General features: G+C 37.2%; 1 protein-coding gene across 5 annotated transcripts in view; it reads right to left on the bottom strand.

Moving 5' to 3' along the window:
* Nucleotides 1–13,168, bottom strand: part of LOC122811371 (tenascin-like) — a 641,082-nt gene that overhangs the window by 125,385 nt on the left and 502,529 nt on the right. For all 5 annotated transcript variants that reach the window (XM_044083172.1, XM_044083170.1, XM_044083171.1 and 2 more), the window contains 2 exons: nt 6,291–6,413; nt 4,671–4,814 (listed from right to left, as the gene is read on the bottom strand). In XM_044083172.1, coding sequence (XP_043939107.1) covers nt 4,671–4,814; nt 6,291–6,413 — 267 coding nt within the window. The remainder of the gene's footprint in view (nt 1–4,670; nt 4,815–6,290; nt 6,414–13,168) is intronic.

Raw genomic sequence — 13,168 nt, 5'->3', positions numbered from 1 at the left:
CATGATGTCATGATCTTGATCACCATTCGATGTGATTGAAAACTGATTCCTACCCAGATTCTCTGAAAACACCCAATATACAGATATTTTTAGAGGTTAAATGACAACAAAACTCCTTCATTTTTTGCCCTTATATACTTCATAACCTTCTCTGCCAAAAAGTGAAATGTATGGGAAGGTGATCTTTGTAAATACTTTTGTACTTGCTACATCACTGGTATTTGCTGTAGGTGTTGCCTTATTTTGAGCTCTACAAGATGTGACATTACAACAGAACAATGTTTTTTTTAGAAATGAAAGAGAGAATAAAGCATAACTATTTTGGAAATGGCTACACCTTACCACTGTTAGAAAATGTGAGGGGCAAATTACTTTCAATTCAATGTCCACACAAAATTATGATATAAATGTTCATAGATATATAATAGGTTCATAGGTAAGTATTAGGCTAGCTGCCCTTGTGGGCCATTTTAAGCCCAGTCGGTTTCACTTTTTGTGCTCAAAGTAAGCTCTCCCATTTGGTTATAGATTAGCCTTAACCATCTCATGGTTGATGATTATATATTACCTCTAATTAGAATAACAGATCATATCATAGATAAATTTAGGGAACACATGCATGGGATAAAGCATTTAGGAGCTGCCTCTGTCTATTAGTAGTACAGGGGACAGTGACAGTCCTGGGATAAATTTCCTGTTTCCAATCCATAAATATAAGTTGCAGTTTAAAATGGACAGGAATGAACTTTGTTTTATGTGGGCATTTAGTCTGTTCCACAGCAGTGGTATCTGCTGTGAGATGCATCTGTCCCCCCCCAAACTGTTCTGTTGATGTTGCAGAAGAGGTTTAGAGCCGTAGACCAAGTATTTCTGATGACTTTTGACTTGCTGAGGTACAGTAAATCCATCAGTAATGGGCCAGAGAATGCTTTGCATGCCAGACACAGGTCACCTCTTAGCAGTCTGTAGAATACTGAGAATAGTGACAGGGCTTTGAGTCAATCCACATAGGACATGTTGTTTAGGCTTTGTATACGTTTAGTAAGGTATCTCTGCAGTCATTCCAGTTGTTACATGTATCTGGACAGATACATGACACGGGGAACATTATATTCAATGACTGGCTACATGAGGGCAGAGTAAAGGAGGACAGTGACACCCCTAGATCTAGATACAATTCCCTTGTTTTTAAGCTGTGAAATACAAAAAGACACATGTTGCTCAAAAGTTAGGTCACTGTCCACATATGATCCCAAATCCTGAACAACTAGGTCAATTCTTAGGGGTGTATTGTCAGTGTAGTAGTTCCCTAGAGTAGATGACGACTTTTCAAAGGATACAATAATGCATTTTTAGCATTTAGTTTCAGTGCATGATTTTGGCACCAGTTATTTATTTGACATGTACCTTCCTGCTGGATGACTAAGTAATTTTGGAATTCAATGACTGCTCCTAGCTTGCAGTCATCTGCGAACTTATTCATCTAGGGCCCTTTGCTATAGGCTTTTACTCAGAAAAGTAGATGCCAAATAGGACAGTTCCCAACAGAGAATCTTGTGAAATTTCACTGGTGACGTCTATTTGTGGATGTAACTTCCCTATTTTAATTATCTGAGTCCTATCTGAGAACCAGTTGGCAATCCTGCAGATGGCAGAGGGGTTTATTCCCAGTTTATTTAGATTTTCTACTATGCCTGAGTGGGGAATTATGCCAAAAGCTTTGGCCAGGTTGAGATGGACAGTATATACCATTTTGCCTTCATCCATTGCTTTGGTAACCTTTTCAAAATATTCAGCAAGTTGAGTAAGCCATGACCTGCCCTTGACAAATCCAAACTGAGATGGCTCAAGTATTTGGATGTTTCCTATGGCCTGATTGATTAATTCCGTGGAAAGTCTTTCCATGGCTTCGCATATGAGGCTGGTTAGATTTATGGTTCTGTAATTGCCTGGGTCTGTGGAAGGTCTTCCCTTATTCAGGGGAATGACTGTAGCTATTCTCCATTTTGTTGGTACAAAATCTGCATGGAGGCTGAGACTGAACAGTGTTGTTAGGGGTATGGCTAAATCATGCTTCATGTTATTTAAGATGCATCCAGGTATATTGCCAGGATCCATCAATGCAGTATTTCTAGCTCTTGATAGCACTTTTAGAACTTGGTGTTGTGTGATAGCTAGAGCTGATCCAGATTCAAATATATCTTGAGGGGAAAGAAGGAGTGGAAAGAAGGGTAAAGTTAGAGTTAAATTTATCGGCCAGTAGGTTTGCTATATCTTCAGCCTCAATGTAGGTAACGTCATTCACAATCAACTCAGTGCATTACTGCATTAAAAAGTGCCTTGTTATTGCCTTTGGCTTGGGTAGCTATTTTAGCCTCAGACTTGGATTTGTTGGATTTTATTAAGCTCCTGAGTTGTTTTTTTTTTATTTTAGTGAGAAAGCCTCTAATCTGGGAATTACTCTTTCTGCTTTTGGTCAAAATTCTTTTCCTTTTATTACAAATCTTGTTGATATTATGGTTCCACCATGTAGGATTGTTTCTGAGGTTTTCTCTGCAGTTGTTCCTATAGAGTACAGCTGCATCCATGCAGCTGTTTACATGCTGGTATAGTGTGGTGGTGTACATGTCTGTATTCAGTGGAGTTAACTAGGTTTAGTTGGGATTTCAAGCTTGCCAATACATCAGGTAATTTGTCTTAAAGACATTTCTAAAGGTGCCTTTATAAATGACAACTGGTATATTTTGGAAGTGGGTGATACATTGACTCCCTTATTACCATAAAGGGTAACCTTTGCATAGAGAAGGTATCACAGTATAAAAATATGCAAGTTAAAATGTTTTAGTAAAACATAAATAGGGCTGAAGGAAGGGAAAATTTTCCTATGAGAGATGCAAAATATGTGGTAGAATAACTACATGTGTGGCAATATGATTAACAGGCAAAGCGCATATTGAAAGGTCTCTTTACTTGTGACTCAAGTGGAGTATTTTGTACAATTGGATGCGCACAAAAATATAAAATAGTACTTGGACAAATTTTAAAACAAGGCCAAAATCAGATTAATGGAAAATCTGGGTGATATAAGGAAATATAATACAAAGGATGTTGCTACAGCTCACTGCAACCAAACTCATTAAGGTGGCATATTTGACTTATTTCTTTTGCATATGTTAATTGGAAGAGCAGACTGGCCAAGTTGATCATTTACAGCAATGATTCAGGTCCCATTATAACAAGTGACAAGACTGCATTTAACATGTTACACTATACTACATATGTGTCTTAGCGTCACACGAATTAAATGGGGGGGGGGGTTGGCATAGTTATATCTATGTTAGTCTTGAAAGCTAAAATGATTTTAAAATTTTAAACATTGATTATTCAAGGCCTGAATGTACACCTTACATTTTCAGTTTCTTTTCAGGTATTTTATTACAAAATTATAAAAAAGCTTGACTTACTTTATGACTGGAGGATCAATGGTTATTGATTCAATATCCTACACAAATCGAAGGAGAGTTATACGGTAATCACAATTTCCCCCCCCCGAGTATATTTCTACCTACTGATGGCTTAACAGTTTCTTCTTCTTTGGCATTCTGTCTTTGTCAGCATCCTCAATGCACACTATTATGGGAATGGCAAAAATCTCATGATACCTTCTGTAGGGAATTGTCTCCCTTGCTCTTATATCATTTCACGTATCACACTGGAAATTTTCTTGAGCAGGTAATCGCACATCATCAAGGTACCTGTAGCACCTTTTGCTATTTTACATCTCTTGGATTATAAAACTGTGTACTGTCATTTATAGTTGCCTTTTCTCTCTTTCTCTCTCTGTCACTAAGTGAGCTGTATAGCTATAGCAACGCAAAGTGTGAAGGTGAAGAAGACTGATAAGTAGTGAAAGCTAGGAAATACGATATTCTGTCTGACTCAGGGGAGGATGGTGAGAGAAAGACACAACCTAAAAGTCACAAAAATTCTACTTTATAAAAAGGCTATATTATTTCAGCTGTTTCTTTACTCTTCTACATAAACCTTTTACAGATTGTGTATAACATTATAACACATATCTAGAAAATAATTATACAATGACTGCTCATTACTATTAAAAAATGAGCACAATAATTATACAACCTAACCAGCGTGCCCACTACAAATCAAGTATACACAACTAAAAAAAAGTTCAGCCACAAATGTGGCCAGACATTCTATTGGTACATGATGAGGGGAAGAGCAAAATACTAGAAAAATTAGGTATTTGGCCCTCTTCAAAAGGAACCTTGATTGGATGGGAGAGAGGAAATTCACTCCAGGGATCATCTCAGTCGACCTGCCAGACAAGGGTCCAGGGAAGTAAATAGTGTGGGAAGAAATAGCCAGGGAATTCTTATGGCTAGGCTTTCTAAGGCCCTAGGGCCGATAGCCTAGTACCAACCTATGAACCTATGTTCTGTAAAACTAAACAAACAGAAAACTATTTGATCTTTCTTATATGTTTAACTACTTTATCTTCCTTATATGTTTGTGCTGTCCTTCACAAATATCTATTTTTAATAATTAATTAAAAAAGCAGCAGAGATTCTATTTTCTCAGTATATAGACACAGCACTAACAGAAGTGAATAATAACGCTTTCGTATTTTTGTAAGATAATCTACTTACGTGTCATAACAACCCCAGAGAGAGGTTCACTCTCATCGAAGCCACGCATTGAGATCACACTCACTTCATATTTGGAGGCCGGGGTTAGGCCTGTAAGTACACCTTTGTTCCTCTTTCCTTCTACAATGATGTTTTGTGGTTCACCTAAAGAACATAACATCATAAAACATTAGCCTTTGCATCTCTCCAAGAGACCCTTACTGTCATGGCAGTGTTGTGCTTACAGAAATGTAATTTCTACATCACACTTGTCCTATGTTCAATCAGCATTCTGCTTTACAGAAAGTTTCTAAAGTTTACAAAAAAATCCTGCTGTGATTGTCAGTTAGACTAATAAATAAGAGTAGGACTCATCTGTTAATACAACTCTAGTTCTGTATAATGACATGCCTTTTGTTAAAAAGCAGTGCTGATTGATTTCAACTTACACTGAACATTTTTGGATGCTTTCATAATGTCTTTCTGAAGCTCACCTGGGCAGATGGTTTGTTTACTCCAAGCTGAAATTTGATAGCTTAATAAAACTGTTTTAATACTTTGTGTTTTCAGTTATGTATTTGTTTCATAACAAGTCTGTAACAGTGCACTATACTATTGTTATAGTGCAATATCTACTTTTTGATAAAACAAAGGCTTTCGGGCCACAGGGGTGCCTGCCCCATCAGTTCTGTATCAATATAACATACTCTACATTAAGATTTCCAGTTTTTAATTTCTTTGATGATGAAAGGAGGAATGATTCCCAGGATTTATAGCACTATATATGCTATAATGTATGAAAGTGTCAGCTGCAGTGGCTATATTCCATACTTAACCTTATAGTTAACGCATAAACCTCTCTTGTGTTGTAAGTCCTATCTGCAGACACTTGGCAATGAATTCACGAGTGAACACATGCGCTATACCTGCCCCAGATATTGTACTTTATTTGTAGATGAATGATGGGCAGCCATCAGGCTTCTCTGCTCTGCATGTCTGAGCTTCAAGTTCAGCATACAGCATGTCTCCAGGTGTGAAGGTCTGCACTTTATATGTCTCAGAACTATCCCTTATTCCACAAGTAACTGGATACTCACAGCCTCAGACTTCTCAAAGATATCCTTTTACAAGGAACAACACCTCTTTCTAGTTCATTAAAGCCCCATTTGTACTTCTGAAGGACTTGCCATTCATTCAGCATTACAGTTTTACAATAGCAATTTCTGGTAAAAACAAAAAAAAAAGTGTTCAGTCATTTTATATCATTATCAACTAACCTTGTATATATTAAGTCACAATTTACATTTTCATTTGATCTTTCTCCTCAAAGATACTGCCATTTCACATGGCCTATTTTTTTACTATAAGACAGAAGGAAAAAGGTAGGGTCTACGTTTTGAAGAACCAAAAGTTAGGAATTTTTGGATGTGGGTACTGTTAATATACTTTCATCAGTACTGCTGTGATGACAACTCCATATTGTACATTACCGTTTATATAAACCGAGGACTTCAAGTCTTAAGTAATCAACAAAATGGAATGCTTCTTATTGTGGGGAAGCAATTTCTGCACAACATATAAATCACATTTCTCTAATACAATAACTACAGTCAAAAATGTTAAAGAATGTTACCAACTCACCATCAGGAACAGTAGTGTAGGAAACTTTGATGCGATCAACATTTTCTGCAGGTAGTAACCAATTAACAGTCACTGAAGTGTCTTGTATATCGGTGAAGGTAAGGCCTTTGGGAGAACTTGGTGCTGGTAAGAGCACAAAATATGTTCACAAAAGTTAATGTTATAGAAACAAAAAGTCAGCATTTCACTGAAGTTGCAATACTTTCTCCTACACATAGTCTGAACAGCATCTTGACTGTATGGTTTTCAGCCAGCTGAGAGATTCTGCAGTAATGGCCATCCTAAGCAATATATTTATTTGTTTCAGACATTTTCTAGCATGTATCACTCAATATGATGGTAGGCTGGGACAAACAAATCTGCTTCTGCAATAAATGGATTAAAATGTTTGTTTTGTATGTATCGGACAGTATATCCATTCACACTTATCAGTTATGGTTGTGCTTATACATATATACACTTTTCAACTATATTGCAAGACCTGAGATAGAGCAAAGAATTTAAAATGCATGAGATGAGGGCATGCCAAATATTGCAGCAAGGTATGCCACTGAATGTATAAATAAAAAAGCGCAGGCATGCATTCAAATAAAAAATATTTATTTATATGTAGTGATTTTTTTCAGCAGCAGAGTAGAATTTATTTTAGCAGATTCAGTTCCAGAAAGTTATGCCTCTTCACAACTTCTGATAATCCGCACTTTGAGTCATACCATTGTGTGTTTAATTATACAACTAATTTTTAATTGGTATATTACATAATTATTCTTAGTTATGAAATCTGGCAGTTAGAGTAGAAGACTAAATTCTAACTTGTTAATGAGCTGCTCCCTGTGCCAAGGGTACAGGGTTTGAATCTTTCCATCTTCATATGCTTACTCTGTGACCTTGAGGAATTTCTCTTAACTAGACAGTACTATTGGCAATTGAGAATTTGCGCTAGGCTCTTTAGTGGTTTCCTAGACTGCATGATTAGTTACTTCTGATGAAACTGTGGAGATTTTATTCTTTTTTTATTCTGGTTGTTGTTGTTTCAGTAAAACATTGATGCCTTCTGGTATTAACAAACTTCTTGCTCACTGTCACTTTTGTTATGTAGAGTCTAAAATGGAAGGAAAATGTTGACGAGGTGTTAAACTATCATATTTGCTAGTTAAGTATTTATTGTGGTTAATGCCATTTATGAAATGGCTTATGAGGTATTGTTTTTAACTTGAAAACTGTTCCATTTAAGGTTTAAGTGAAGAAACCTGTATTTGTTATATTTTATGCAATTCTGAGTACCATGCAGTTTAGTTTATTTGTGCCTGTGCACTGAGTGTACATGAAACTCTGATTTGTAGGTCAAGTAATTTTCTTACAGTGACTTTTTCTTATATTTCAAACACTGCTTATTGTATATCTGCTCTAACGTTTTATCAAACTTTATTTAAGGTTTAAAATTCATACATTCATAGAAAAATAAAAATCTTGTAACCCACTATTTAAAGTAACATTCTGTCTATAGGGCAACTGTGAATTATTTTATAGTATAAAATGTTTGCTCTTTGATGTTTTTATTCTCAGAAAATGTCCTACACATTTTTGTTGTAGTAGTGAAAAAAATAAAATAACGTAAAAGGAAGAGATCTAGAACATCCATAACAGTGCACTCCTTGAAAATAACAGTACAACCAAGTCTGATTAGTTAAGAAATAGAAAGAGCTGAAGCCATTTAATTCCAAGACTCCACCACTGAAAATTCACATAGAATGATAAATGTAATTATGCACTTTTCTTTTCAAAGTCATTTGACTTGCACTTCTCCAAAGCAGCACAAACACCATCAAAACCTATAACTCCAACCTAACACCATTCCTAAACTTAAACATAAGTCTAAACTTAAATGTAAACTAAACCTAGTCCTAATCCAAATCCTTGTTGTAACAAAAACAAACAAGAAAAAGACATGATGTAATCTTTATGCCATGGAAATATTCATACAAATTAAATATGGCCAAAAGAACACAAGCATACTGCTTGAATGATGGCTAGCTAAAAAAGTTATCAAGACATTCATTACATCATAAAGATTGAAGTGTGCTACAGTAAACTTCTTACTTTACTGAGTGAGATATAAGGCTTTTCATACTTTTATTTCCATTAACAAATCTGCCTTAACATTGACGTGGAAGGAAGGGAGCATTGCTGGAAATGCTTATTTACAGTGAGGAGCTGAAGTATATCCCCTTGTATCTTCCTGCCAACCACCTATCATTACACAAAACTCTACGTAATTTTAACACAGTTACTATAAGAATTAGTACAAAATGACAAGTATTTTGATTCTGTGCTCTTACCATCTAGAAGCATTTAAGGAGCTTTATAAAACTTTTGGTATTCTGTTTTTTTTATGCACAAAGTATACAGGTTCCTTAATCTGACAAAACAAAGAAATAGCAGCAATGTGTGGGATTACAGCCAATGAAAATGTCCTTCATAGCCAATAAGGAATCATAATTACTACCCAAGTTCAATTTCTGATGTCGAATGTTAGAGCCTTGGTTACGATTCAGACACATGCTACTATAAAGGAAAAGTCTAAGCAAAAAGAAATGCAAGTAGTCCTTTTTTCAAGAAACTAAACTGGAAAGCTTGGAGACCAGGGGTGATGGAAACTTGGGTAACAGAAAGAGATTATAAAGCTTATACTACAATGTTCGTAGGATTGTTAGAAAGTATTGAGCTCAAAATGATCCGTGTAGAAGGGAATTCTGCATACCAGTCAGCTTACATTGAAGAGGTTATAATTTGCTGATTGGACTTGCAGGATGCAAAGAAAGTTGAAGGAGTATGCAGAAATTACCCAGAAAAGGCACCATTCTAATGCCGCATTTTATCAGTATTTGCAGCTCTATACCATTATCATTCAACAGCTGTGTACCGTTATAATTCAAATAGTCAACATGTGCCACTGATAGGTACACAGGTCTATGTCAATACCTACTGATGGATAATTAGTGAAGTGCAAACCAAGGCCAAGCTCATGTAAACCATTAGTCTAAGATACCAATATTTATTGGTGTGAAATGGGAAGGCCAATTGGGATATTACATTAATAAGTATTTTGTCAGGATGATTTCAACTTAACCCCCCCCTACTTTTGTGGCCTTTATATCTTATATGACAGTACTCATCATCTAGACCTAAAGCCCATGATCAAAGTTTGATAGAGGAATGGTAGAAATACATTCATCCTGGAACAAATTATCTGCACAAGATTTGGGAAGGAAGTATTACCTACCATGGCTGATACCATCATTTGGGCCATTAGATAACATTGTTAGAGTTATAGTTAGATAATGAAACCTTCTGAGTCATTAGGGATAAGCCCAATGCTTATTACATGTCTTGGGTAACTTGCAATTTGATCCAACAGGTTATAGTGGTGATTCTGGCTACTGGAACAGTTATCCAGAAGATTAGACTAAAGAGATGATTTTTGTGTTTTCAGGGATGAATTACTAAGGCCTGAGAGAGGGTGTGGCAACAGAATGGAGGAATACCAATGGGTTTTCTTAAGTTGTTGAGAATTTCTATTCTATCTTAATATTTAAAAATGTTCTTTTTCACTTTGTTTATATTTTTATGAATAAATTACCTAAAACTGGAAAATAGAGTGGCAAAGAGGTGAAGGAATGTTGGTATGTTTCTTATATTGCTGGGAATGTCCTTTATCACAGCTTCTTTCTCAAGATTGTCTTATTTTGTTAATCCACAATGGCTGCTTGATGAAGATTTTTATTTATTTATTTATTTTTATGAGTTATAGAAAGCTTAGTGTTAACAAAAAGTGGTAGCATAATAATGTTGAAATTGTTTATTTTGTGTATCTCGTTTTCTCATTTTTAAATATATTTGTTAAATGGTTTGTACAATAAAATATCTTGCAACTTGTTTATTAGGTCATGAAGAGGTAAATTTTTTTGAAGATGCATATGGTATATTGTGATTATACTGCAGACATAACTGAATCAACATGTTTCTACTACAAATAATTCATGTGTTAAATCTACATAAATTACTAGCGCCTTAAAGCAGAGCTTACAGATTCTCACATTTATGAACGGAGACACCTTTCCTTTTTAAAAGTATTGTACCTTTGTTTTGATAATTTCTTTTACATTGTAAAATCGTGATTCCCTTTTTTAGAACTGACTCAGAGTCAAAAATTTAAGTTTAGCAGCACTGCAACTCAGCTGAAATGGTTTTGCTCAGAAAACCTAATGCAACTATAAATAATCAAATTATTAAAACTTTAATCAACCTCTTGATAGTTTGGTTCAATAAAAAAATAAAAAAAAAAGTCTATTTCATATCATGTAGCACATTGTTTTTATTTTAAATGGAAATAGGATTTATGGCTGGATGGATAGGTCCAACAAGTGGTGCAAGTAACACAGGTCATTCAATTTTAGATAACAGCCATCACACTATTTTAATGATAACTTTTTCCCTTAAAAGAGTAAACTTATAGTGACAATCCTCACATGTTTTAAATATTTTTTTCTAAGGGGAGATGCTAACTTGGTATATGTAATATAGTTAGTATGTCTTCTTCTTTGTTTATATAGGCCGGTATGACCCTGACCTTGAGTAGCATCTTACCCTCACCAAGAATGATGCCACAGTATAAAGACAAAATGATCAATTTTAACAATTGGCTAAAGTATTGGTGTCATTCAAAGGGGATCCAGTGTCTGTCAGCCTGGGATGACATGCTGGACAAGCCACGTTGCTTCGCTAGGGACGGCTTGCAACTGTCACCCCTGGGCTTTTGAATACTGGCTAAGGCTCTTACCACCCCCATAGTGCCTTTTTTAGGCAAGGCTCAAAAGATAAACCCACCTCCATAGACAACACAGGGAAAAAGAAATTAAGGGTAATGCTGCTCAACGCCAGAAGTCTAAACCTCAAGATGCATGCACTCGAGGCTCTCCTTAGTATGGAGAATATCGATATCTGTGCAGTAACAGAAACCTGGTTCGAGGCTCCCTAGAGCACCCAGCACTACCAGGTTATACCTCATACCATGCTTTTCGGCCCCAAAACTCAGACCAAACCACAAAAGGAGGGGGAGTATCCATATTCATCAAAGATACCCACACCTCCAGGTTAGTGGCACTGCACGAAGCATCGGAGACCATCCATCTGCAAATAACAGTGGGCAAAACTGCCTTTCAGTTTGTAGCCTGCTACAGACCACCCTCCCAAACTCAGGAACCTCACTCGGCTTTCCTGAGAACACTGGAGAATATGAAGGTCTCTCCAAACACCATCATATTGGGTGACTTCAACTACCCAAACATAGACTGGGAGCACTACTCAAGCCGCAACACCCTCATCCAATGGTTCCTAATATTTATAAACTCAAATGCTATGGAACAACTGGTCACCACTCCCACAAGAGGGGAAAACATATTGGACCTGATCATCACCAACATGGGGACTCTATGTTCCATACCAGAGAGGTATACCCCTCATTGGTAAGATCTGACCATAAAGTAATCTCACTGGACATCCATATCCTGTCCCCCACCCCCAGCCAAGGAAGCCACAGTGAAAAACTTCTCAAAAGCAAACTTCACACTTCTCAAAACCAAAGTGGAATCCTTCAAAGCCCCCAGGCCAGTGGAAAATGCAGCCCAAACCGCAGAATCCTTTACAAACGTATTCTATGGACACCTACAGGAATGCATGGATTGTGCTATCCCAAATAAAACCAAGACTCACTCCTCCAAAGGCAGGAGACCTGTCTGGTGGACCCCAGCCATAAATAAGCTATACAACAGAAGGTGCAAGCTACTACATGATAGAGCAAAATCCCAAAAAGGGAAGGCATCTCTGATCAATACTAGCAAGAAACTACGATCCCTCATAAAATCATCTAAGGCCAGCTTCGAAAGAAAAATTGCACAAGACGCTAAAGATAATCACAAGGCCTTCTTTAGTTATGTCAGAAACCTGGGTGGCAACTCCCAGATATGCTCTAAGTTAGTGCAAAATGACAAAAATACACTGAACCCACAGACATTGCCAACATCCTGGCAGACAGGTTCAGTGCAAACTCCCCCCTTTCCCCCCCAAAAGAGCAAATGTCTATCCCAACAGAGTGTAGCCTCCCTGACATCACAGATGCACAGGTGAGAGCTGCCCTCCCCAAAGCAAAAAACACAGCATCAATGGGACCGGACGGTGTCCCAGGCTGCGTCTTATATGAGCTCCAAGAAGAACTGAATCCTCACATAAAGTCACTGTTCAATCTCAGCCTTACTACAGGATATGTACCCAAGGAATGGCGTACAGCAACAGTGGTCCCACTCCACAAAGGTGGTACCACAACGGACCCCGGAAACTATCGCCCTATAAGCCTGACTAGCCTGGTCTGCAAAGCTATGGAGCGTATCATCATGGAACTCATAAACAAAGACATTGGGAACCTCCAAACACTGGATCCTACCCAATTTGGCTTTGTTAAGGGTAGATCTTGCCTCTTGAACCTGGTCGACTTCTTTGAAACAGTCACCAAGGCCATAGATGAAGGTAAGGTAGTCCACACAGCCTACCTGGACCTCACAAAAGCCTTCGACACAATACCCCACTCGGGCATCATAAATAAGCTCACCAGCTTAAATATCAACCCCTATGTCACAAAATGGGTTGCAAACTGGCTCAGAGATAGAACCCACATGGTCAGAATTGTAGGTGCCATGTCAGACTCTAAACCAGTTACAAGTGGCATTCCACAAGGCTCAGTCCTGGGACCTCTCTTGTTTGGTATATATTTCTGTGAGGTACAGGCTAACACGGGAGGACTATGGCTGACCAAGTTCGCAGAT

This window comes from Protopterus annectens, chromosome 9.part0 (genome assembly GCF_019279795.1).
Source record: "Protopterus annectens isolate FY-2018-M chromosome 9.part0, PAN1.0, whole genome shotgun sequence".
In the NCBI taxonomy this organism is placed as follows: Eukaryota; Metazoa; Chordata; order Ceratodontiformes; family Protopteridae; genus Protopterus; species Protopterus annectens.
This window is presented reverse-complemented; position numbering and strand designations above follow the sequence as displayed.